At 45.3% G+C, this 24,689-nt stretch overlaps 1 protein-coding gene across 4 annotated transcripts; it reads right to left on the bottom strand.

Annotated features, from left to right (window-relative positions):
• Positions 1 to 1,788: 1,788 nt before the first annotated feature.
• Positions 1,789 to 24,314, bottom strand: rgl1 (ral guanine nucleotide dissociation stimulator-like 1). Of its 4 annotated transcripts, none has more exons than XM_063466700.1 (18): positions 23,843 to 24,314; positions 10,247 to 10,357; positions 8,543 to 8,751; positions 8,378 to 8,452; positions 8,102 to 8,292; positions 7,546 to 7,670; positions 7,217 to 7,432; positions 7,033 to 7,136; positions 6,802 to 6,886; positions 6,579 to 6,668; positions 6,264 to 6,350; positions 6,031 to 6,063; positions 5,824 to 5,945; positions 5,440 to 5,529; positions 5,099 to 5,285; positions 3,973 to 4,218; positions 3,771 to 3,885; positions 1,789 to 3,526 (listed from the first exon to the last, which is right to left on the bottom strand). In XM_063466700.1, exons 1-18 carry the CDS (start codon positions 24,017 to 24,019, stop codon positions 3,339 to 3,341), a joined length of 2,451 nt encoding a protein of 816 aa, XP_063322770.1. In that variant the 5' UTR covers positions 24,020 to 24,314; the 3' UTR covers positions 1,789 to 3,338. The 4 variants fall into 4 exon arrangements, with proteins under 4 accessions (XP_063322770.1, XP_063322772.1, XP_063322773.1 ...); XM_063466702.1 differs by lacking the exon at positions 23,843 to 24,314 and adding an exon at positions 12,354 to 12,543; XM_063466703.1 differs by lacking the exon at positions 23,843 to 24,314 and adding an exon at positions 11,161 to 12,178.
• Positions 24,315 to 24,689: the final 375 nt, after the last annotated feature.

Raw genomic sequence — 24,689 nt, 5'->3', positions numbered from 1 at the left:
CTGCTACCGTGTTGAGCTGTGGGGAAATGGAGACAGATGGATCATAAGCTCCTCCCCCTGAACACACACACACACTTGCCAGCTGTTTTCAGTGGACCACATAAACTGCAGTGTGTCACTCAGAGGCTCGTACGGATTAACAACAGCTGCAGCAGTGCGTCCCTCTGTGTACGGCAATGTTAGTTCATCCTGCAAGAGTAGAGGAAGACCTCTAACACTGAAACACACAAACCTGAAGCTCAACAGCACACTTATTAATCTGCCTTTAAGTGTTCCTAACCTGAGGATTGTTGTCAAGATTTAGACTGAAAAAGGAGAGCGAGCACGAGTCGGAGTACAGAATAACTCCTCCATGTGAATACTTTATCAGCTTCAGGAGAATAAATAACATTCACTCACATGACATTTAAAATAGCACAAAAGTTCAAACACATACGTGAACATTAACGATGGTGCACTGATGCTGCACCTGTTAGCTGAGCCAGCCGAGACTTACGGTAGGGGGAGAATGTTGAGGTAAATTTGCAGACTCGTGTCTTTTGAGTGCAAATAACACTATTCATGACAACACAAAGTCAGTTAAAGTTCAGGTTCCCAGTCTGTCCGGTTAGAAAGCACAAACCACTGCGAGTTCTGTTCAGCTGCTTTGGTGCAAATGAAACAGACGACAGGATCTCTAGATGATTCCTCTTCCTCCCTACTCATTTTTCTCAGGTTTTGCTTTTTGTTGGTGTCCTTTTCGATACTGGCAGGAAGCGATGGTCTCAGAAAGGTACATCCATGCATGTCTTCACACCAAGGTTTGCTGTGAGCGTCTATCACAGAAGGACCGGTATCTGCTCCTCTGTGTGAGAGGAACTGGAGGAGCGCCGACATGTTTCTGACTAATCTGTCAAAAGGAGACTCCATGAGGGTGGCATAAAATCCCAGCATGTTTAACTGGAGCTGTGTTTAGAGCCCAGCACTGTGCAGCCTGTCTGCCATTCCCCTGGCCAGCCTGCGAGCAACACTTCTCACAAACACGTCTTCCCGGTTTATTCCGTAGCCGTCGACCTTAAACTAATCGAGCACAAATTCCCGCTCTAACCTGAATCAAACTCTATCCTTAACCCTGAAACGGGCCTTTGAAGGTAAAGTGATGACCCTCAATCACAGGGTCTAACACTACATTGGTCCTCATAAGCACACCCACCCACCCACACATACTTTTAACTGTTTGTTTCATTTTGTATTGCCTCTTACATGGTGACTGCTTTGAATAAGTAGACTAGTCTCTGCTTTTTAGTTCTTTTCATCATTTCATGTTTGAATTAAAATGAAATTCTTTTATTGGCAGTTGTTAGCCTGTCGGCTGAAGTCCTTGAAACAACCAAGCACACCCACCAGCAACTTAACCAGCACATCACACAGGGACAACCTATTAATGTCTGTTATAAATGTTTAGAATATAAAATATAGTGTTTTTAAAGAAGGGGAATTTCATTTGCTTCTGCTGTGTCCTGTTTTACAGTAAAACCTGTGGATGTCACACGTTCGTCTTTGAATTCCTAAAAAACAAATTGTATAACCAAGGAAGGAAGGTCATGACTGCTGCAGTCAAGTCAGCACAAACGTTTCCCACTCAGCAGAATGAGTTGGGTTCAGTCCAGAGCAGCAATGTCAGTCCTAACAGAGCGGAGCACGTGATCTGCCACTGCACAAGGGTAAAAATACAGACACGAAGCTTCCTTAGGCCTTACGGATAATAAAGTCGTTAAACACAACAGGCAATGAGTCAGAATAGTGATAATAATTTATTTATTCAGAGTCTTTGGCAGTGGAGAACAAACACCGAGGCTGAATTAATGAGAACATTTTCACGTGACGTTCAGTTTTTATCTGCGGTGGAGTGAAAGTGTGAAGGCTCCTGACATGTGTTGAAACAGACGAACAGATGGGCGTTTACGGCGTTAAATGAAATGAAGTATCCTGCCAGATTTATGACACTCTGACACAATTAGCATGTATGTTAGCAATGCTCCAGTCTGGTATACATGTGTGGCCTGAACTGTGTTACAAAAGCATAGAAAAAGCAACAAAATTACAAAAAAGAAACTCATTTAGTGAAGAGGGAGCAAACTACTTAACGCGGCAGTTTGCACGCTCTCCCATATTCACATCCCATTGGCATCTGCTACCAACTGTCAAGTGCAACTCTGTAGTTCATATAATGAAGGGCAAAGAGGTACAAATACTTTCCATTTCAGTACGATACTCCGCTTTATCCTTTTTGTTCTTGTACAACTCGGGTTTTTTTGTAGATCTGAGAGTCTCTCTAGATTAGAAAGAAGCTCAAACACTCTTTACACCCAAAACATTGGGCAGGTAAGGCAATTCAACATTTGCAGAGGACTTGATAAAACCAAGTACTGGAACCAATCAGAATGCACAAAATGATGCATTCGTCACACAGCTCACAATATGGGGAAGAACACACACACACACACACACACACACACGTGTGTATTTATATCCTTGTGGGGACATCTCATTGACACAATGCTTTCCCTAGCCGCTTACCCTAACCCTAACCATCAAAAATGAATGCCTAACCCTGACCCTGACCCTAAACCTAACCATAACCTAATTGTAACCCTGACACTAAAACCACATTTTGAGTCTCAAAAATGCCTTCAAACTCGTGGGGACCGGGATTTTGGTCCCCACGAGGGCTGATTGTCCCCACAAGTATAGTAAACTACCAATTTTTGGTCCCCATGAAGATGTTAATACCCGTCCACACACACACACACACACACACACACACACAAGCCAGACGTAGCTGTCTGACTAGGGAAACCAAAGGCATCACAGCTTCTGTCAATTATTAATATCATTCAGAATACTGTTAGAGGTCCATTCATTCACGAACAAAGGCAACAGTCTGCTTCTCCTTCTTTCACTGCTCCATCTTCTGTCTCTGCATTCAGCACTCTTGTATTAGGAGAAAGGTAAAGCTTGAGCTACGTGTACGTCACAAGACATAAAGGAGTTCATTCAATATCAGAATACTGTTGGAGGTCAGGAGGTTGGTGCTCCCATAACATGTGCAAAAAATATCTGTTGTAGTAAAGAGTTCCGACCACTTGGGGTCACTGTTTCACTCTGTCACAGGCATTAGCAGTTTAATCCACATCCAAGGTTCACGTTAAGGCTGGGCGAGGAATGGCACAGTTCGGGATGAGAGGGAAAGTCTGAAACTTCGGAGGGTTCCACCCTGGATCCCAGAGAGCTCCTCATCCATTTATATGTCCACCCTCCGTCGTGTCTCGCCCTGGGTTAGTGGTGACACGGCAGGGTCACAACGTGACTTTGCTGAGTCTAAGCGAGAGGCTCGAGCGGTGCTGGGTCCGTGGGAGCGTGGAACTACATCGGCTACGCAGCTGCACGGGCCGGCCTGCCGAGCCCCGCACCCGCAGCAGGAAGTCAAAGTTTGCCGACGTGTTCATGGCGTAAAAAACGTTAGCGTTGTCTGGAATCACCAGTTCTGAAAGAAATTAAGAGCAGGACAAGAACCAGGTAAATTTTACAACCAGTGATACTATCTTCACAACAGCACAGAGGGCAGTGTGGTCCACAAAGCCTGAAAACAGCTGATTAGTGGAAAAAATAAATTTAAATTCTGACGTGCAAATCTTTAAAAATGTGTTTTTTATATAACTACTGCTAGCGAGCAATGTTAGCTTACTGTTAGCTGACTGTTCCCACAGATTTTAAAGTCGATGTTTTACCTCTCTCCTCCGAGATGACCTGCACCAGCTCATATCCTTCCTCCGGCTCCACCTCCAGGTTGTGCTTTGCCATTGCTCTAGCAATTACAGCTGGGGTCTTATCCTGATTGGTCAGCTGTTTGTGGGACAGATTAGATTAAGTTAGCTTTAACATAAACTGTGAAAATGTAAATCTTTAGCAGAAGCGTCAGTATTTATTCACCAGTATGCTCTTGTACAGATTCCCGTTGCCGTGTTCCAGACTGACTCTTATGATGCAGGCGTCCTGGGCCTGGGTGTTATAGGCGAGAGTCTGACTCGGGGAAGACAGGGGTGTGAGGGAGATGGAGCGTCGGTGCATACAGGAAGGCCCGGGGAAGGAGGGAGATGTAGGAATCACGGAGACGCTGGCTGTGGAGGAGTTTGTGTCCATAGAGTGGAGTGAAGTGCAGGAGGATGATTCTGATAGCTGGGGGTCACGATGAAAAACAACAATTAGTTTCATTTTTCATTAAAATTATTATTAACATTCATTATCATCTGACGCAGCTCCAACATTTACTTCATTTTGCATTTTGTGTCAAAAGACTTAAATGTAGCTTATACGCTCGCCGGCCACTTGGCTCATTACACCTATTTAACCGTCCAATCACGTAGCAGTAACCCAGCAGATTTAGCCATGCAGACAAAATCAAGACAACCCGCTGAAGTTCATACATCAGAACGAGGAAGAGTCATGATTTAAGAGACTTTGACTGTGGCGTGGTTGCTGGTGCCAGACACACTGCTCTCAATATTTCAGAAATATCTGATCTGCTGGGACTTTCCCACACAACCATCTGCTTCAAGCTGAAGAAAGGCCACAGGAACTCCACTCATTACAACCAAGGTCTGCGGAAGAGCATCTCTGAATACACAATAGGTCCATGCTTGTTGTAGCAGATGGGCTACAGCAGCAGAAGACCACACTTGCGCCAATCCTGTCCGCTAAGAACAGGAGACTGAGGCTGCAGTTCATACAGGGTCAGAATTAGGGTGCGAGGGAACGGGAGAGCAGCTGTGTGATGAACTGCGCGTTCATATAAACGCGGAACAAAATCTGAATAATGTTTCCAGCACCGTGTTGAATCTGTGCCATGAAGAACTGCACCAGTTCTGAAGGAAAATGCGTACCTAATGAAGTGGCTAGTGAATGCTCAAAAATTAGAACATTTGTTAATTTTCATGTGCAACTTTATACGTGTAAAAATGTTAATCCAATAAAAAATTTAAATGGAATTGACTCGTTTTTAATAAAGTTGTGTACTTTTTAGTGCACAGCACTTCCTGCCGGTGGCTTTGTCACCCACCTTGTTTTGCTGGGAGTCGGAGGTGTGAGTCGGGGTGGCGAGTCCCTCGCTGTCCGACGGACTGCCGGAGTCACTGGAGGACACGCTGACCGAGTCCATGCTCTCTCCGGAGCTGCCAGTAGGGGGCGAGCGTGGCGTCTCTCTGACTGGAGAACTGGCCGAATTACTGTCTGTTCCAAGAAAAAGCCTGAACAGAAAATGAAGCGAGCTGTTAGATGATAAAACTTTAAAAAGTCCCTGCAGTTTCATTTCCTCATTCTACTATGGACTTCACTTCAGATTTAAAAACAGCACTCGTCTTTATTAGCTTCTAAAAATGTCTCCTTTCTTAATGCACTTACAAGCTGAGCCTCTTCACCATGCTTTTTCGAGGTTTGGTTAAAGTCGGACTGCCGTCACCGAGACCTTCAATCTCACAAGACAAGGCATAGCTGCAAGAAAGAGCATTAACAGTGAACCTTCAAGCGGATGGTGGTTTCAAGAATACCAGTGAGACAAAAAAAAGCGCTTAGAGAGCAAAACAACATGTAGAACAGATCAGTAGGAACTAAAGAAATGACAAAATCAGCAGGGAGAGACGATAAGAAAAGACAGAACAAAGCTGCTCTGGTGTATTTGTGGGGGAACAATGGATCCAGCAGACCATGACTCATGCACTAATTTGCTTATTATCACATGGATAACGGTGCAATGAAAATAAAAAAGGTATTCAGAGTAGAGTGTACCTTTCCTCCTCGCTGAGCTGAGGCTGGCCCTTAAACCAGCGCAGGAAAGCTGGGTCTGCAGTAAGACAGTAGCTGTTACAGGCCGACTGGAGCAGCTTGATCTGAGCGATCACCTCAAACTCCTGCAGAGGCACAAAGAAGGTTGCTCAGAGTAAACACCACGTGAGTAACTGTAATCACGTCAAAGGAGGCAGACTAAAGACTCACCCTGCGTCTCTTCTCAAAGTTGATCAGACCACCCTGCAGAAGACACAAAGAGCACGCCGTCAGAGCCGAGACGTCACGCACCAGCGACCGCTTACGCAAACAGCGTTAGGCGGACAGCTCCACAAATGCACCGACAAAATTCCTCACGCACTTATGGAAACTTAGGCCCGTTTCTGACAGATAGACTTTCAAATGTTCAAACACTCGCACACACGATCAGCAGGTGCTCTTACCTCCACTAGGTCAGGCAGGGCCGTATCCAGCATGGTCAGGTCGGTGAGGAAAGTCCCCAGGTACGGTATCGTTCCCTGCATCGCTCCCTGTGGAGGAACGGTTCGATTATTCCGTGGGATGTTGCAGTAAAGTCACATCTTTATTTACACTTTGTTCTCTGCAGATGGCGATGATAATAACAATGGGAGCGTGGCACATGGAGTAAACAGAGTTGTGTGGCTTCACGATCTGCACAGGCTAGCAGTCAGTGTAGAGTACACCGCTTTGTTTGGCGTTTGTTTCTAAAGCTCGTTGTCAGCCGGCATTTGTCTTACCATTTCCTTCTGCAGCTGGAGCCTCTTGTGGGTGCGTTTCTGGTGCTCTTTGGCACAGCTCTCGAGACTGGCAAACTTTGACGTGCCTTCCTGTGGGGCAAACAAAAAAATGGCTCCAATTCTGGTTCCAACCATGCGGTGAACGAGCAATTTCGGGATTTCGAGTAACAGATGGTTACTAAGCATTCCTAAACTGGATCAGATATGAAATGAACACACTCACCCTCATCAGTAGCTCTCTGCTGGTCAGGTAGTTGTTATGGTCCGAGAAAATGTCGGAGAGCTCCTCGAATGTCTGCACGCTGTCTCTGCAACAAGCACAGATTCGCGTCAGCTAACGTGATGTGACATGGCAGGAAAACACGCGTGCAAAACACACCGAAGAATCTGTGAGATCTCGTTACTATCAAAACCAGCTGAGATCATCTGCAGAGCCGAGAGTTCGGAGGCTTACTTGTGCACGCAGGCCCACACTCTCTTCAGTCTGTACAGAGGGTTGGACTGAAGTGCAGACACAATGGCTCGCAGAGATGAGAAGTTCTTCCGTATTCTGCACTCCTGTTAAAAGACGATCACAAGTCAGATGACATTCTTACTGATTCCAAGCATTCGTGAGCGAGTCTGTCTCTTCGGCCGACCTGCGCGATGTCTATCCAGCACTGGATGACCCGTGCTCTGACGTGAGGCCTGAGCTGTCTGTGCTTCAGCACGGTGTTCACCACGCAGGCCGCGACAGCGTTGAACTGCGTAATGGTGGCACGGATGGTGGGAGCGCTGTGCTTGTTGTCCTTCTTGTCCCTCTGAGACCAGACAGAGCCCAGACAATGATGGGGTACGACCTTTTTAAACAGCACCTAAAGCACCACCAAGAAAAGCCCCCCCAAAGAGTACGATGTTAGTGAGGCGACGCAGAAGAAACGGGATGTAACCTTTCCCTCCTGTTTCCATACCATTTCCCTCCACTTACCGCATCCATGTAGGTCAGCTGCTCGGCCACCAGGTCGGCGTCAAACGACAGGAAGTCCTCCTGGACCTCAATCTCCGCTTCATCCTCTTCCCCCAGGCTATATGAATGGTTGCTGTGGAAACCAGCTGAAAATAAACAAAACAGGCACATGAAATAAACGACATATCTGAGATAACGCATCGTTTCTCAGCGACGGAGGAAGACATTTTAAAGGAGACCCGCTGAGCTTTTCCCCATGAATACAGGAGGCAGTGATGTGAGCCGTTCTCAGTGTAAACACTGGATCCTCGTTAAATATGGTCAAAGTTTAAAATACTGACGTCAGCATCATCTGCATGATATCACACAGAGGCAATACTCATAATAGGAACTCCACCCCACCCAGCTGCTCTTCAAATCCTCTGTTTGTGAGGGGCAGCCAATCAGAGGGAAGTTAGCTTAAAGGCAGTGGCTTAATGGCTGCTTGAAGGCCCAGCACAAGGTAAAGAAGGAATTTTAAAATTGTGAATCATGCAAAGCTTAAAAAGATAAATAAATAAAAAGAAAATAGCGGTACCATCAGCGTCATCCATGCCGGCCTGAGCCTGCAGCTGTTCCAGCAGACCCTCTGCCTTTCTGAGAGCCTCCGAGCCTGGCAGAGCCTTGCGCAGGTAGTCCATCACCCTGTGGAGACAGGGGTAGTCTGGAGGCTCCTGGAAGTCTTCGGGACACTGATCGAGCCAGGCATGCAGGATCGAAGCCAAGGTGCTGTGGAGAGAGCCGGGAAACCTTTTAGAGAGGTGGAAACACAGGTGAGCGGGAACACTGATGCATACGTCACACTGCAGCTCACTTTCTGATGGCGCCGGTGGTTTCAGAGCCGTAGCATCTGTCAGCGCCTTGCTCGTTTTCTTCCATGCTTCCATATCTGCCATAAGAAGACGACGCGTTTTAAAAATCTCCACAACAAACAGGGAGAGTATTATTTTTCAGTTCGGATCGTGTCATTTCAGCCTACTTGTCGAGCAGCAGCTGCAGTACGGTTTGCGTGCACGCGAAGGCTCTGTAGGTGGAGAGAAAGATGGACGTGTAGGTGAGGTCGTTGTCTCCGAACGCCGTGAGCAAAGTCTCCACCAGTCGCTCCAGCGTTCCAGCACGGATACTTCGGATTTTGCAGGTCTCCAGCTGGCTCACCGTGTGGCCGGGAGGCAGGCGATCCCCTTCCGCCTAAACAAGAAACATGCGAATTATGAGAAATTTACAAATCCTTTAACTTGTCACCCATCTGCCATATACATTTTTTAAACTGTTGCACTTCTGCAATTGGCTGGTGCTTGTAATGCTTCCACCAATACATTTAAGGAAAGGGTCGAGAAGAACTCTGAAAGAAATGGAAACAAACAACGAGGGCTCGAAACATCAGTGGGATGGAGGAAACTCTACGGTGACCTATATTTAATTTGAATTTCTCCAGATGTGTCCGACTATTGTGTCTACGGGGAAAACAGAACGGGTGGTTGCAAAACAGCCGGGGAGAGAGAGAGTAAGGGGTGGCACAAGACCCAAAGAGAGAGAGAGACCTTGGTGAAGTTAGCACGCTACAACAGGAAACGCTCCAATCTGCTTTTAATCACAGCGAAGCCCCTCCTCCACCATCCCTCCAGACAGAGAGGAGGACGGCGGCACAGTCAATTTCTCCCCTCCGATAACAGCTCGGAGCACACAAAAAGTCTGATTATTTATCTGTCCAAGGCGATCCACGGCACAGCCACAATACAACTGCACGCACGCACACACACGCCTCAAACTGTGCAGACTGGAGCTGCTTTTGTTCTCGTACAGCTGACTGTTTATAGTAAATATACTCATCTCATTGGGAGCTCGCTCTTTGTTCTGCACAAAACACCCATGTTGTTTTAATTAGCTCTAATTGGGCTTACACCACTGTCAATACATCCAGGCAGTGTTGGAGGCTCGCAGCCGATATCAGATTCTTCTTTATGCGCTCATCCCTTATGTCAGCCACACAGTTCCAAAGAAGCTAACAAACACAATATCCTGAAGATCCTTTAGCATTTTCTGGGAAAACTCACCAGAGAAACTATGAAACTAAGAGAAACAATGCTCCTAATTGCCCCGTCTGTGCAGTATAATGATGCACTGCATAACATCTTATTACGGAGACATAAACAGCTCTGTGGAGGAAATGGCAATGCCTTATATTGACTGAAAAAATGCACAACTGTGGGAAACTGTGTCACACCAGCATTCTGCAAAACAGGGGAACGCGCGGGCTTTGTTGGCAGCTCGGAAAGTCAGGAAATCACATGCTTTGGCTAAACGGTCCGGCTCTGGTGAAGCTGTTCGTTTTCAGCAGGCAGCTCAAAGGTGTTGTCTCCACTGGGAGATTTATAGCTCAAACGTTAAAACAATAGGAGCCTCGGTGGAGCACAATGCCGAGAAAAAAGCCGTTTCAGACAATACAGATTAGGTTTGCCATTTTTAAGGTCAGCAGTCTGAACACAGATAACTGGACTGCTTTAGACATAAAAAGCCATCTGGACACGATAAGATCTAATCCGGACATTGTTTGCTTTAAAAACATTCACTTTTTTTCCCTCTACAGCAGCTGAGAGTGCAGAAAGGAGGTTTTAACTGTTAAGAGTCTGAACTTTTAATGTTTGAAGGTTTGGAGCTCAGCTCCTCGTCAGGGCCTACTCACCCCCAGCCATCTCGCTCCCTTGTTGGCCGCCTGCTGAATCTGGACCCTCTTCAGCGTCACGTTGTAGACTGCTCCGTCCTCTACTTCCTCCCCCCAGTCCTGCACCGAGCTCTGAAAGTAGAATATCGGTGGAAATATTAGAAAGATCGGGACAGATGCGCTGCAGAGCTGACCTACACAAGTGTAACTTCAGTAGTTTAACAAGAAAGGAAAGTGATTTTTGTGTATGAGAAAAGCAGAGGGAACGGAAAAAACGCGCACACAAACAACCCCAGTGCTTAAAAAACTAAGAAGAAGAAGTGAAGTGCAGTAAAACATCAAGAATGACCAACTCCCCAACCCCCATCCCTGCAGCCTGCCAGGCCTCCCTCCCTCCTCCTCTCTGTCTCTACTCCCTCTTTTATTCCCAATCCATCTCTTTCATGATGTCTTGGTGTCTCTGGAGCTGAAGTCAGAGCCGGACAGCTTTCCCCCGAGCTCACCCAAGTTGTAGATAAGAGCCAGAATGGGCCAAGTCTCCAGAATAAACACATCCACAGTAATATTTACATTGCTTTTTTCCCCCTCTATGAACACATCAGTTTGTCAGTTTGTCTGCTTCTACAAGTCAGCGGCGCTTGATTACAAATCAGTGTCGCAACCACACCGAGACTAAAAGGATCCACGGAGTCGAATGTGCTGCGTCTGCTGCTGGTTGTAAATCAATGACGGCAACAGAGTGCATAAACAAACAGAGGGAGCAGAGAGGAATCAAAACCCCAAACTGCTGCTCAGATAGAGTGTGCAAACAGAGGCCGAGGCCGGCTCAGACACCAACACATGGAGACGGAGACGAAAACAGAAGGAGCGAACAGCCATCGAAGGATAGGGTGCCTATAAACAGCACACAGGCAAAATCTCAGCCAAGTCCTCACACAAAGGCAACGGACGCCAAGATTATTCGTCCCCATAAAGTCCACACAGATGGGCCACCAGCAAAGAGATCAAGGGCCAAACTCGCCATTAGCAAGTTCAATGGTCAGTCCTGGAGACCAGTGGCGCTCAGCCATTACTCGGCAGTGTTTGGATTTGAACAGAAACACGTGAGGGGCAGATATCCAAAGAAAGCCAAAAACAAAAAGGCGTGATTTTAACCGACTCTGACAGATGAAACCAGCCAGCGCGCCTGCGTTACTGCAAGTCAGAGGATCTGAAACATGTCTGCACGCCCGTCCCATGCTGCTGTTCTCCATCTTGTCCTATGGTCAGCAACATGTTTCTCTCCCTCTCTCTTTTTTGGCTGCTGCCCGCTGGCTGGCACAGAGACAGATAAATACATCAGTGTATGAGTCATGCAGTCCACATACTCCCAAAACAATAGCGGGAGGTCTCTGTGCTGGCTGGCCGGGCTGCTGAGTTCACAGTCTGCACACACGGACTGCTTTCTGAAAGCTGGACAGATTTTTTTCTTTTTTAAAAAGCTACACTCTCTTTGTGTATCAAGTTTGCTTTTTGTTGTTGTTTTCCCAATGAAAATGCAGATGAAAGCAGCCAGTAACATAAGAGAATAAGTTATCCAAGCATCCAAAAAACAGAGTTCACAGAGAGCAGGAGGTGAGCTCTTTACACCGCACTACCTGGGATCCTTCCAAAAACTGCACACAGAGGACATTACTCGCTCTCTGCAAATAATCCTAATCTGCACATCAGCTGGTTGGGAAGAATAACGGAGATAAGGAGAGTGGCGCTGATCTGTTCGCCTGGACCCAGCTGCACGGGCTGTGATGGCCCCGGGGCCTCGCCTGTTGTTCCCCCTCTGCTTTTTGCTGTGGAACCCAGAAAAAACTCACGAAGAAGTTTGAATCTGCAGCATCAGGTGAGGACATTTCTCAGCATTATCCACTGAACCGAGCTCCACGTACAGGCAGGTTCGAGCTCAGCGCGACATCTTTACGCAGCAGTAAAAACAACCACCACCCTCGCCCTCTCCCCATTCCTCAGTTATCCGCTACTTTCCCAAGCCTACAAACACTCACCCCCAACCCCCCCTTTTCCACTCTACACCCCCCCCCCCCCCCCCCACGGACCACAAACAACAGACACTGCGAGTCTGCGCTTGGATTTTTACCATCTTAGTTCTCCAGGCGAACTTCATAGTGAGCGCTTCTCTCATGATCTGGAGGCAGCATCAGAGATCGACGTTTCTCCCGCACGTACACAAGAAGATGCGCTCCTTTCAAAATAAACTGCGATCCGCAAACGTTCACTGCGCTCTTTTCCAAACTCCAAGCCCTCCTCCTCTGTCAACAGGCGCTCGACTCTCCGCTGAATGAGCAGACTCCTCCTCCCTGCACTCGCAGCAGCCCCATTTAAACTCCTCCCCCGAGCTCTTTCTCCAACTTCCATCAGACTGACATCAGTTTGCGCACGCACACGCAGGGCTGGGACTCGAGCGTGCAAAATATTCCACATGCATAAATGTCCTTCCTCCGAAATTCATAAAAACATTCACTCAAAAAAGAATAATAACGCGTTTGTAGTATAACCTGGTTATAACCTGTGTTTCATTCATTAATCACCAATAACGCTCATTTGTTTTATAGTCACTTTTATTCATTGCTGTTTGTTTTTTAAAGAAACTATATTTTAGGCTCTACCTTCTTATAGTAAACTTTTTAAAAAAAAAATTTTTTTAAATTTAATGTATAATTTATGGTGGTGGTGGTGGTGGGGGGGGGGATTAAATTAAACTGCCTAATCACTTAAATTTTCCTTTCAATCCTGTTTGTCCTCGTTAAGTGAAAATTCATCCAGAATATTCACCAACTCGCGGCTGCTGAGAGAGAACGTGAAGCTTCTCAGGCAGGCAATCCAACTTTATTTATAAAGCACTTTAAAACAGGACCAAAGTGCTCTACAGTAAATAAGTTAAGAACAATAGATAAAACGAAGCAGCAAAAAACAAACAAACAAACAAAACACATAATACATAAAAATTAAAACAGCCCTATATTAGAAAAAACAACAACAACATACAATCAGCTTAAAAAACCAACATCTCACAGGGTGTCAAAGAAGAGGCCTGTCTAATCTCTAAAGGCAGATCGTTCCACAGTTTGGGATCTGCTAAAGCAAAAGCACAATCTCCTCTAAATTTACGCTCAGTTCTGGACCAGCTGATCAGCTGAACTGAGAGAGCGGGTGGGGTGTATAAGGCTGTAGCAGCTCACAGAGATAAGATTGGGCTAGGCCATGGAGGGCTTTAAAAGCAAATAAAAGAATTTTAAAATGAATCCTAAAAGGAATGGGCAGCCAGTGAAGTGAAGCTAAAATAGGGAAATGTGCTCAAACTTTCAAGTGACAGTTAAAAGATGAGCTGCAGCATTTTGCACCCTCTGTAGATGAGTAAAGTATGAAGCACTGATCCTAATATAAAGTGCATTACAGTAATCCAGCCGACTGCTAACAAAGACCATAAATAATTCACTCAAAGTTAATTTTTTAACACCGGTTATGGTGGATTCGGGTTTTTTGCGGTTTGTTGCGGTCAGTGTGGATATCCTGTACTCTAACACATTCAGGGTTTTCTTTGGTTGATTATGAAACACACCAGCTTTATGGATACAGTTCACCGGTCCGATTACGAACATAAGCACCACCCATGTGGAGAAAAAGTGAAAACACTTTCCTTTCATGACTTTTTATGCTTTGAATTACCCATGAAAATGGGAATTTTCCCATTTTCATCCTAATTGGAGTCATAATTCTTAATCAAATGGGACACTCTAATAAGCAAATCATTGCAGGAGAAAGGAGAAAGCTATAAAACTATAATTTCCTTTCCATATGGGCAGTTAAAATGAAGATTATTACTATAATGCATTAACATACAGATGTGTTTAAGAGGATGAAGTGATGGACTGTAGGCCCTTCTTGTATGAAGCAGCTGCAGCCTCGCAGTCCCTGCGTGGGACAATACAAGGAAGGCTTCAGATGGCGTCACCGCTACTGTGCATTGTCAGTAACCGGAGAGGAGAACAGGCCGAGTGTGTGAGAATGGATAACTCTGTTCCACTGTGTCTACACACGTACTCAAACAGCCCACTTTTGTGAATAAACAGGAGGATGTGAATCGAGTAGCTGCGTTGTGAGGGCTCTTTTGGTGTATTGTAAACAAATATGAAAAAATGAGCCACCTGTGACTCATTTACACGCGCTAAAATGCTAAATTGGTTATCCAAGAGTCACAAGGCCTTATCCAGAGGGGACACTGGAAGCTATTGATGCTAACTGTCTTCTGGAGCAGTGGGAGGTAGATCTGTGGTGGTCCCCTTTTCAAAATTGTGTGTTTTTTGTGTGTAGATGCGTAATCACCCAACCCACCTCCCTGGCTCCCAAACGTCACCCTCTTCGTCACTGGCTCCCACTGTCGTCCACGGTGCACCCCACTCACAGACACACACACAACACTGCACTGTAGCTCCACCCAGCTTTGCCAGGAGTACAACTGAGTTGGTGCTTCTCCATGTGCGGTAACCGCACAGGATCGGCTTTTCTTCTAGCTGAGTCTTCATTGTGCTGCACATCTGGCTGCTGTCCAGTTCCCAGGCCAAGCTGCCCCGGTGTCCGCTCCAGTCTTAGGAACTCTGGGAAGCCCAGAATGCCAGTGGGAAGGTTGTGACCCCACATGACCTCTAGCTCAGCCCCTTGGGGATTGGAGTGTTGGTCTCACAGTGGGAGTGATGTCATACCTCAGTGTAAACAAGACGTCTGATGAGCGTGACAGCTGCCGCTCTGTCTGACGGACGAGTCGATGAGCGTGCTCATCTTTCAGTTTGCTTCCATTGGGCCCATTAAAGTCTGTTCTGAGCTCTAAAGTAGATTTAGACTGCAGATTTCAGTAAATTCAGAGCTGCTTCTGGTTTCAGTCAATCCCAGCTCTAAAGGACAAATCCAAGAGGAAACAACAGCCTGACATTTGGGAAAATCCACCTTCTGTAAGAAGGTACACTAGATTTGAGCCAGCAGGTCAGCTGACTTTAAAGAATGAAATGAACCTTATCGCACTTTCAATTAATTCATGAACCACAGACTGTAAATAAAAGATGAACTTCCAGAACTGAAAGTGGAGCTGCATTATTTTGAAAGGCCAGCAGGGGCGACTCATCTGTCTGCAAAAAGAAGTCCAATTGTAAAAGCAAAACAAACAAACACTGAGCTGACCCCTGAGGTCCGTTCTTCGTACCTCGCTAAGTAAGTTAGCTGGATTTGATTGTTGACGATTTCGCGTGATCTTGGATCGTTCGGTTCTCCGAAGCTCATCCGGGACTTGCTGTCATAGCAACAGATCCGTAAGCGTAAACCTGCTTGGGAGCAGGCTTACTTTATGTAAACAGGATTAGATCGCGGCCACTCAGGTATGTCCGCTTCAGTTATACGAAAGCAACAGCGATATTTCTCCACTGTTTTTCCATAAATAAATATTATCAATGTAACTAAAGATAATGCAGTATTTCATTCTTTTATTGATTTCATACAGATACATACAGGTCATTTCCGAAAAAAAGGGAAATGTACTATTAATCATTCTATTTCATGTATTTGATTATTTCAGATGTAATTCATATTTTAGAGTAGTAATAGTAAATGACTTCGTGTAATCAAGATGAGAGACCACGGCTATAAAAGCGAAGGTGGATTTGGGAAGTCTGTCGCAGCCATGTCCTGTCCGTTTGTACGCGAGCAACCCAGTGCGGAAGGTGCAAGATTGATAAGGAGAGTTTTCAGAATTCAGCGTATATTGCGGGATAGACAGGATCCTTTAGCTCAGCGCGACAGTGTGCTCATAGAGAGATATCGATTTTCCCGTGAGGGTATTATTTACAAACAAACAGATTATTTCAGGGTCTCTTTTCAAGAGACTAAAAGCAATATAAGTGATAAATATTACCATTCTGTAGAATATTCTTATATTTCACTTTTACTTGTTCCCATGTTCTAGTGGGTCCTGTTGTGGCTCTAATGTGAAAGAGGATATAATGTAATATAATATAATAAATTACTTACGAGTTTAATTTGTCAGCAACTTTCTGCCAGCCCTCTCTCCTTGCTTTTGCAGCCTTTGCAGTGTTCCCTTGCGTTTTAATTAAACTCCGAAACTCCTGAAATCCCTCAATCAAGAGTTCTTGCTCTGCTGCCGTAAAATACTGAGCGCGCTCCTTCGACATCTTCGCTGACCAATCACAGGGTTGCCGATCAATGTTTCTACTATCGATGCGTAGCCCCTTTTAAGCCACCCAGTGATCTCACATTACTTCATCCAGCTATACTAATCGTCAACAACAGGTGTGTTCGGAGAACCGGATTAGCGAGCTCAAGGTTAGCGCGATGATTTGATCTTGGATGTGTCATTTGATCTTGGATGTAGTAAGCGAGGTACGAAGAACGGACCCCTGATCTCAGTAAACTCTGTCCTGATTGGTTTATGGTCTTGGTCAGCTGCTGGGTTGAAATATTATTAATTTGTGTCCATTTTGTAAATTATGGTCCAGAAAAGAGTCAATCATGTGAAGTATGTCTCAGAGTAGATCAAAACAGACCGTTTGTTTTATATGTTATAATATTAGGAAAATATAGTTGGATGAAACAAAGGTTCTTTTAATTGTGCACAGTGGTGCATGGTGCATCTTATTTGCTTCATTCATTATTAAATATAGTAAATCAGAATTAAATTCTGTGGACGAGAGGTGCAATACTGTAACAAAATGCTACAGGGTAAATACTTCATTATACACTGTATAAAAAAACTGTTTTTCCATCCTTGCATGTATACATGTGCACAGCTCCGTAAATCTAACTCAGCTTCACGCATCTCTCTAGAAACTCGTGCTTCCTGTCGCCTGAATGCAAAAGTTCATCATGTTTCTCTGTCTGAACACTGCACACTAAACTCCGACACAGTCGTCCAGGCAAATCCTCATTCCAAGTTTTCCGCTCTGTTGAAAAACTAATGACGTAATTACACTTAGGAAAGCCCTTGACAAGGGAAGGCCATTTTTTGAATAATGGATTACAGCCATTATTGGGCTTCCCGAGTACTCTCTTCCCTTTGTTCCTTGGTCAGAATAGCTACAGCAGAGACAGAGAGGGGACAAAAACAGGAGGAGCACCGCTTGCACTGTTATTACACCACAGCGGGGAAAAAACGCACATTCCAGGAAATCTCCCGCTTCCTGCCTCCAGCCTCTCGACTCCACCGAGGCTGGTGTCCTCATACCTGACTGGCTGTGGAGCCACTTTGTCCTGGAGAATGGTCATAAAGGAAAGGAAAGGAAAGGAAAGGAAAGGAGAGGAAAGGAAAGGAAAGGATAGGAACGGAGAGGGGAGGTGATTTAGTACTTAACATGAACAGATTACGTGAAAGACTCACGTCAGCTAGGAATGTCAGCACAGAAAAACAGAAACCGCTAACACACAGGGGACAAAATTAGGAGGGTCTTGGGTGGCATGTGCAACGTCTCTGTGTTTACACGTTAGATAAGAAGGTCACGTATCAGAGAAAGTGTAGTACACTTTGGAGATTAACTTGAAAGCGCACTATCTGTGCTGTGAGAGGGAGAGACCGAGGCAGGCGGGGGAAGAGTTCACGGCACAGTCAGAAACCGAGAAGATCCACACTTGTGGAAAGGCAGGCGCGATACAGCTGGACCAGCTCATGCTGGCATGCAGAGAGAAAGTCATTCCGTCATGTAGGCCGGAAAGAGACGTCCCTCTCTTCCTCCTGCGTAAACAGCAGACAGGAGATTCATCGCAGTGAGAGGAGTATCAGCTGTGAGCGCAGCCAGATCCTGCCGTGGAAAGTCTCTGCGTCAAGTCCAAAAATTTGCGAGGATCTTTCCCGGTACTGCATCGGAACCAGATGTTGCTCAGAATGTCGTCCATTTCTCTTCTTTTCTGAGTTGTGCGTGTGTGCGCGCGCAGTCACTTAATCACACTTGCCTTTCACTGTGTGTTTGTGTGTGGTTGGTGGGTTTGTGTTTGTGTTTCCAAAGCATGCTTCCCAGCAGAGGGCAGAGTTCATAAACTGCTGTGTTTATCCAGAGTCAGCAGAGGCTCAAGTCACCCCGGGGCAGAGGGAAAAAAACAAGAGGGCTGGATTTATGGGTCAGGATGATCTGCTATAACTTCATAAAAAGCTGAAATGACAGAATCAAAGCAGCTTAAATGGGTCGTTTAGGAGCAATGAAGCAGTGGCAATGCCCCAAGTCAGCACATGTGTTCATGTGACGGGGTTTTAATGATGTGGCACATCAGCAGGCGATGGTCAGGGAATCCAGCAAAAACAATAGATGGGCATAAAGACGGTCAGGTCGTCTCTCATGAAAACACACAGCTGCACACAGCTTTTCTTCTGTTTCTCCCTCACTCAGCTCAGCCTTTGTTCAGACGGCCACATTAAACGCTCTTCTCCTCGCTCCTTCCCACTCTCCCCTCCTCTGATGTCACGTCTCTGCTCCCCTCAGATCTATTGTCCCGCTGTTGTTGAGCTAGCTCTCTCTTTCTCTCTCTGCCTCTGGACGGGTGACATCATTAGTTTCCAGTAAAGTCCAGAGCTGCAGAAAAGAGACCCCCCACACCTCCTCCTCCACCTCCTCCTCCACACTTCACATACAAACCAAACTAATACAGCTTTCAGCTAAAACTGTTTTTCAGTCCAGGCGTCTTGTTATCATCAAAGCTACCAAATAATGTTTGACAAATGCAAAATTTTGGGGCACATGGTTTTTCTCAGCCTGCATACGGGCTCAGTTGGACCGTTACACAGAAGCTGGATAATCCGATTTCTGGTGACTCAGATGCCATGATGCTTGTTAAGGTGATTTCAGGTGTCTCTGTGTTTAAAAGAGTAAGAGAAGTCACGGTAAACCCTCCCCTGTGTAGCCCCCAACTGTGACCACCCCCTCCCAGATCTAAGCCCTGCTAAGCCCTGAATGAATCGGTCTGGACTGGCTTGGTTGGGCTGTCTGACCCTCTGCTAATGAGAGCAGGACCATCTGTTGCTCAGCCAATAATACACGCGACTGTGAAGGCATCACATGTCCAAAACAAAGCAACACAAACACACCAAAGTGCAGCAGCCAGCAAACCAAAACGACAGCAGCGTGCTGTTTCCACTTGTTTTTTATGCACTTCCCCGTAGCAACAAAAACACACTCCTTGCATTTCATTTCTGCTACTCAGATTAACTCTGAGCATTATTATGCACATCCACGGGTTTTTTCATAGGAAATGAAACTGCAGGAGATGCACAAAAAGCAAACATTAGCTGCTCCGAGGCACAGAAACGGCGCATTCACGTCACCGGTGATACTATACCACTGACCGAAATGTAGCAAGATGTTTACTCTGCCAGAGAGCGAACACTGTGAAAACCATGGTTCCTTAGCATATAGTTTTCATGTTATTTATTATCCACTGTAAGCTCAGCACAGTTATTGCAGTCAGTAATCTGCTGGTATAAAGTCTGTGAGTGCTGACCAATCATATTAGAGCTGGAAACCAACAACCCCCAGCTTTACTAAAACTGGGTACACACACACACACACAATGCCAGCTTGATCCCAGTCACGGGTCCTGCTAATGCTGCATGTCCTGCCTGAGCGGGAAAAGGAGTCGAGAATTTTGTGTGTGTTTAACACACACACACACACACACACGTCAGGTATTCATATCTTGTGGGGACATCTAATTGACATGCTTTTCTTAGCCCCTTACCTTAACCCTAACCATGAAAAATTAATGCCTAACCCTAACCCTTACCCTCAATCTAACCGTAACCCAATTGTAACCCTGTCACTAAAACTACATTTTGAGCCTCAAAAATGTTTTCAAACTCGTAGGGACCAGGATTTTGGTCCCCACAAGTATAGTAAGCTTCCAATTTTTGGTTCCCACATACATATGAATACACACACACGCACACACATACACACACACCACTGCCAAAGCATTGAAAACAAACTAAATGAAAGCCGGTGCTGCCTCATATTAACCCACTTTTAGCACAGCAGTCAGCACCACGCACCCTTACAGCTACCATATGGTGTGATGAGTTTCTGCCCCAGTTGAGCGGGCTGCTCCTGGGGTGTTGTTGCCCTGGGATGGACATTTGGGTGACAGAAGCAATGCCTTTAGTATTGACTTTTCACACGAGTCCTATTATGTGACTTAATTAGGTCGAAGTTAACAATACGGACCTCTACAGAGCTGCAGGCGACTAGACAACTTGACTCGCAGCACGTGTAAACAGCATTCGTCGTGGCTGACTGACTGAAAACGGCGACTGAGGCCTGCATTTAGGAGAAAAGAGAAGTCTGGCAGTGTAGTGTCAGAAAGTTACTGAACTGTGCTGCTGAAGAGGATATGGTCCTGTTTTTGTGTAAATTCAGAAAGAAAGAGGTCAAAAGGCATAAAAACTAGTTTCATCCGGACGAACAAATCACCTAAATGTCGAAATTGTTGTCAAGTCATCAAAACAAATGACAAGTAAGAGGCAGAACTGGAGGACTGGAAATACTGAGACGTCACGGAGCATCAGCACTAAACGTGCACTTCTCTCTCCAAAGAAGTCGAGAAAGAGGAAGCAGGAGCGCTAACTCAGCTTTCTGCCTTTCTCTCAATGGAAAACACAGCATCATCAAAACTGCCTGCTCCTGTTTTTCCTGTATAAAGTCACTTCTGTGTTTCCAGCGTATGGCCAGCTGAGGTTATTGAACTGCCCTGCAGGTTACTGTAAGCCATCCGCTGATATTCCCAGTGCCGGAGCACTTATTGATGGACCTGCTGCTTAATTAAACTGCCTAATCACTGAGTGAGAGGAGGGTGCAAAGGACACTACAGACCGCAAAATGAAGACAACAGTGAAGCTATCATTTCTATCGAGTCCTTCATTCATACTTGCCACTAATCCTCCAATGTGGAATTTTATGTAACAAAAACATGCATTTTATTATCGAGTTCGTTTTTTTATGTGCACATTCCAGTCGTAAGTTTAACTGTCAGTGAACCTTTGATACTGACTGCCTCCTCAGCACTCCTCCCTCGTCTCTGACTTGAACTGTGGACCTGACAGCTGTCTGCAACTGGCTGAGTACAAAGGAGAAATCACTGCAGTCACTAAGTTTATGACTGATATGGTTTCATAACCATGTGTAACTGGGTACAAAACAAACTAAGAATAGAAGCACTCGGAGCAGGTTATCCTACATGACTAAAGGGAATTTCTTGGAGTTGCTGCAAGTAGCTGCACCACAAATACTTTTCTTTACCTTACATCATTTTATGGAAAGACTATTCCAAGTATGTGGACAATCACAGCTCTGTAAAAACAGTCAAACAGATAAGCATCTGACAGCAGAGCTGATGTATGTAACCTGAGCATTCAGAGGAGGTCTGTGGGCTAACCTCCAGCATCCTTACCCCTTCAAACAATCGCAGGAAACAGCGCTGTGTGATGGGGCAACACGACAGCCAGGATGTCAGACAGGCACTGAGGAGGATGGTCTTCAGGCACCACTGTGTCACACCCGTCTCCTCTGAATGTGATTAATAACTACAAATACATCACTGCACTGTGTTAGATGCTCAGTTTACCAATAAAAGAGCAATCACAGTGAATCCAACAGAACCGTGTGTTTCCCTCCTCGTGTTCTTCTTCCTTTGCAAAACCTAAACCTGCAGAACCGATGCTGCACACACTCAAATTGAATTATGCTACTAGCAGCTAATGCAGCCTCCCATAGACATGTGGACTTGCTCAAGAGAAGAAGAAAGAGAACGCTGCGATAATTTTAAAAGAACAATGTTACCCACCCCTGTACAATTCTGGGCCCACACACAATTAGCATCCTTCTCCGCTAAGCATGGCAGAGATTCCTGCGAACTGAGTCAGCTGACTTCCTGCCTGCTCTCTGCACACACGAATGGAATAAAAGAAATCATGCGGCTCTTTTTACAGTTTCCAAATCTTATCGGACTAAATAGAAGAAATCATGATAGCAAAAAGAGTAATTTCATACAGTTTGTTTACACTCGCAAAAATGTTTCCACGAATTTCTTCTCCAGTGACTGTGATGGGTTTTGAATTGCTCATTGGATCAGTTTCCAGCACTTGTTGAATGCTGTAGCAACAAATGTTTGGCCCCTCCACCACTCAGTGATCTTCATAGCAGCTTGGATTGAACTCTTGTGTACTTTTTTTTCATAAACTCTTAAACAGGCAGGAAACAGACAGAAACCCTCTGACAAGTCAGCATCTGATGTGCTTACATAGAGTCCTTCGGTTCTCAGACTGAGCCTCACAGTCCTGACATTCACTTTTAAATTTGTAGGTGTCATCGCGGTGGCTTTGTCGATCTTTAATATACTTTTTCTGTTCTTACACCCTGATTTTTTTCAGTTGTCAGAGTTTTAGTTTTCAAACGGCTGCACGTCTCTCTGCTTTTCAAACTTTTCACTGCTCTTCTTTTATCCTCATAGAGTTATTAAGTTTCAGTTATTTTGCAATAAATATATTTTATGTTAAAAAAATCCTGCTTCTGGGAGATTTTATTCTTTCTTCCTCTTATTGTTTTTTGTTAAAGGACGCTTCATCGGGTTGGTTTTCAGACCTCAGTTTCTCTCCTTTACAAGCCAATAAGTGCCTATGCGCTGTCTGAAAACACCAAACATACTTTCACTTCAGCATTAATACCACAAGTAAGTGTGTGCATCAAAAAAATAGCCACAGCTTAGCTGGAATAAGCCGCTGCTAATTTTCTGGCAGTCATGCTGTTTTGTGAAACGAGAAACACCAAAGATGAATAAAAATAGAGCCGAATAGATGAATAAATTTAACAAAAGCAAAATCCAACACGTTATGGCTCCTGTTAACTTAACATTTAGCAAGACACACTCACGGAACGACCAGTAAGGGGTGACACAGACACCCGTCTGTGTCACCAAAGGTTACCGTCATGTTTGTGTTATTTCACTATGAACTGTCAGAATATTGCATAAAACTTACTCAAGAAGAGGCCAAATAGAGGAATTATATGACAGACGGCAAAACATTAACCAAGCGATTTCTTAAATTAATATATGGCGAAAACTAAAGGTGTGTTTCATGTGGTTTTTGTTGTGTAGACAGCTGGATGCAGGATGTGTACATGTTAGCTGTCCCTGTGTAACATCTGCAGATTTTTCTTCCCTGTGCTTCTCCTCAACTTTCTCAAGATCACCGTCCGACAAACAGAAGTGGCAAACATCACCCGTATCTTTGCTCCTCAGTGCGTATCTTTAATGTTTATAATTCCAAGCTTCTTTTCTCGGTGTCTTTTTTTTCTCTCTGCTCTGGCTCCCAAACTTTTCCATTTACATTTCCAAAAACCCAGCATTTGACAGCACATACACACACATACTTCAGCACCTCACACATTCCCAAACAACAGAAGGCCTTCATACGAAGGCCAGCAGCTGCCAGATTGTTTAAGGAGACTGGAAATATCTGTGCTTCCCAGAAATACAAATAGATTTTGTGCAAACAAAAGAGTTGTTAGATATGATTATTCTTTGACTGACCCAGTGTCGAGGGCTGCTCTCCGGGGAGCGAGGCTGGTACCTCTGCAGGGCAACCCCTCCCTCCCCCTCCAGTAGTAAGGTGCAGTCCAGGTCGGGGTAGTGGTGATGGTAGGAGCCTGTAGGCCAGGGTAGGAAGGTGGCCAGAGGGTAGTGAGAGATCATGCTGATCACCTGCATCAGCGGCAGGGGTGACGAGGATAGCAGGTCATACTCTAGCTTGGACGGCAGGGTGGATGGAAACGTCTGCGTCTGCGGCCTTTACGAACTGTGACGAGGTAAAGGGTTTCCTTCAGGATGAACTTATGTCAGATTTGCCCTCCTCTCTTCTCAGTAAGGTTGCAAACTGGTCTTGTCTTCAGCTCAGAGGTGTGACTGATGAGAAATGCCCACTCAAGTTGTCCACCTCAGTCTTCTCCCTTCCTGTTTCTTTTGCCTGATTTTTTTTTCCTCCCCTCTCAGCGCTCAAGGAACTCCGTTTGCCAACAGCTCTCAGCCACATGAGTGATTAAAGTCTATTGTCTCTCTCTCTCTTTCTTTCCTTGCCCCTTACATTCATCAGAGCTAAAAGGGGAGGAGTTATGACCTACTGGCCCTGCCCCCCTCCTACGAAAACTACACACTGACTAAAAGCAGAAAAGGACAGTGAAGATAGAGACTTAAAGTGTGTCTAACATATTGGTCCTGAGGACTCTCCAAAGGTTTCTCAATAAATCCTCAGAGTTTTGAGAAATGACCGTGTTTTTCTCTAAGCTTAAAATCTTCCTTTCTTAATGTTCTCGTCCTTGGATTATAAAAGTCCTTAAAATCTAATAAAATGTTACAGCTGAAGTGTGAACAACCTCATGAA

Source organism: Pelmatolapia mariae, linkage group LG23 (assembly GCF_036321145.2).
Source record: "Pelmatolapia mariae isolate MD_Pm_ZW linkage group LG23, Pm_UMD_F_2, whole genome shotgun sequence".
NCBI classification, from domain to species: Eukaryota; Metazoa; Chordata; class Actinopteri; order Cichliformes; family Cichlidae; genus Pelmatolapia; species Pelmatolapia mariae.
This window is presented reverse-complemented; position numbering and strand designations above follow the sequence as displayed.

Excerpts from the sequence above, each read along its gene's own strand:
- rgl1 (XM_063466700.1), bottom strand. The coding sequence starts at position 24,019 with ATGCAGGTGATCAGCATGATCTCTCACTACCCTCTGGCCACCTTCCTA. Across the intron at positions 8,453-8,542 it reads CTGCAGCTGCTGCTCGACAA|ATATGGAAGCATGGAAGAAA; the intron begins GTAGGCTGAAAT and ends TTCTTATGGCAG. Across the intron at positions 4,219-5,098 it reads CCGACTCCCAGCAAAACAAG|CTATCAGAATCATCCTCCTG; the intron begins GTGGGTGACAAA and ends CGTGACCCCCAG.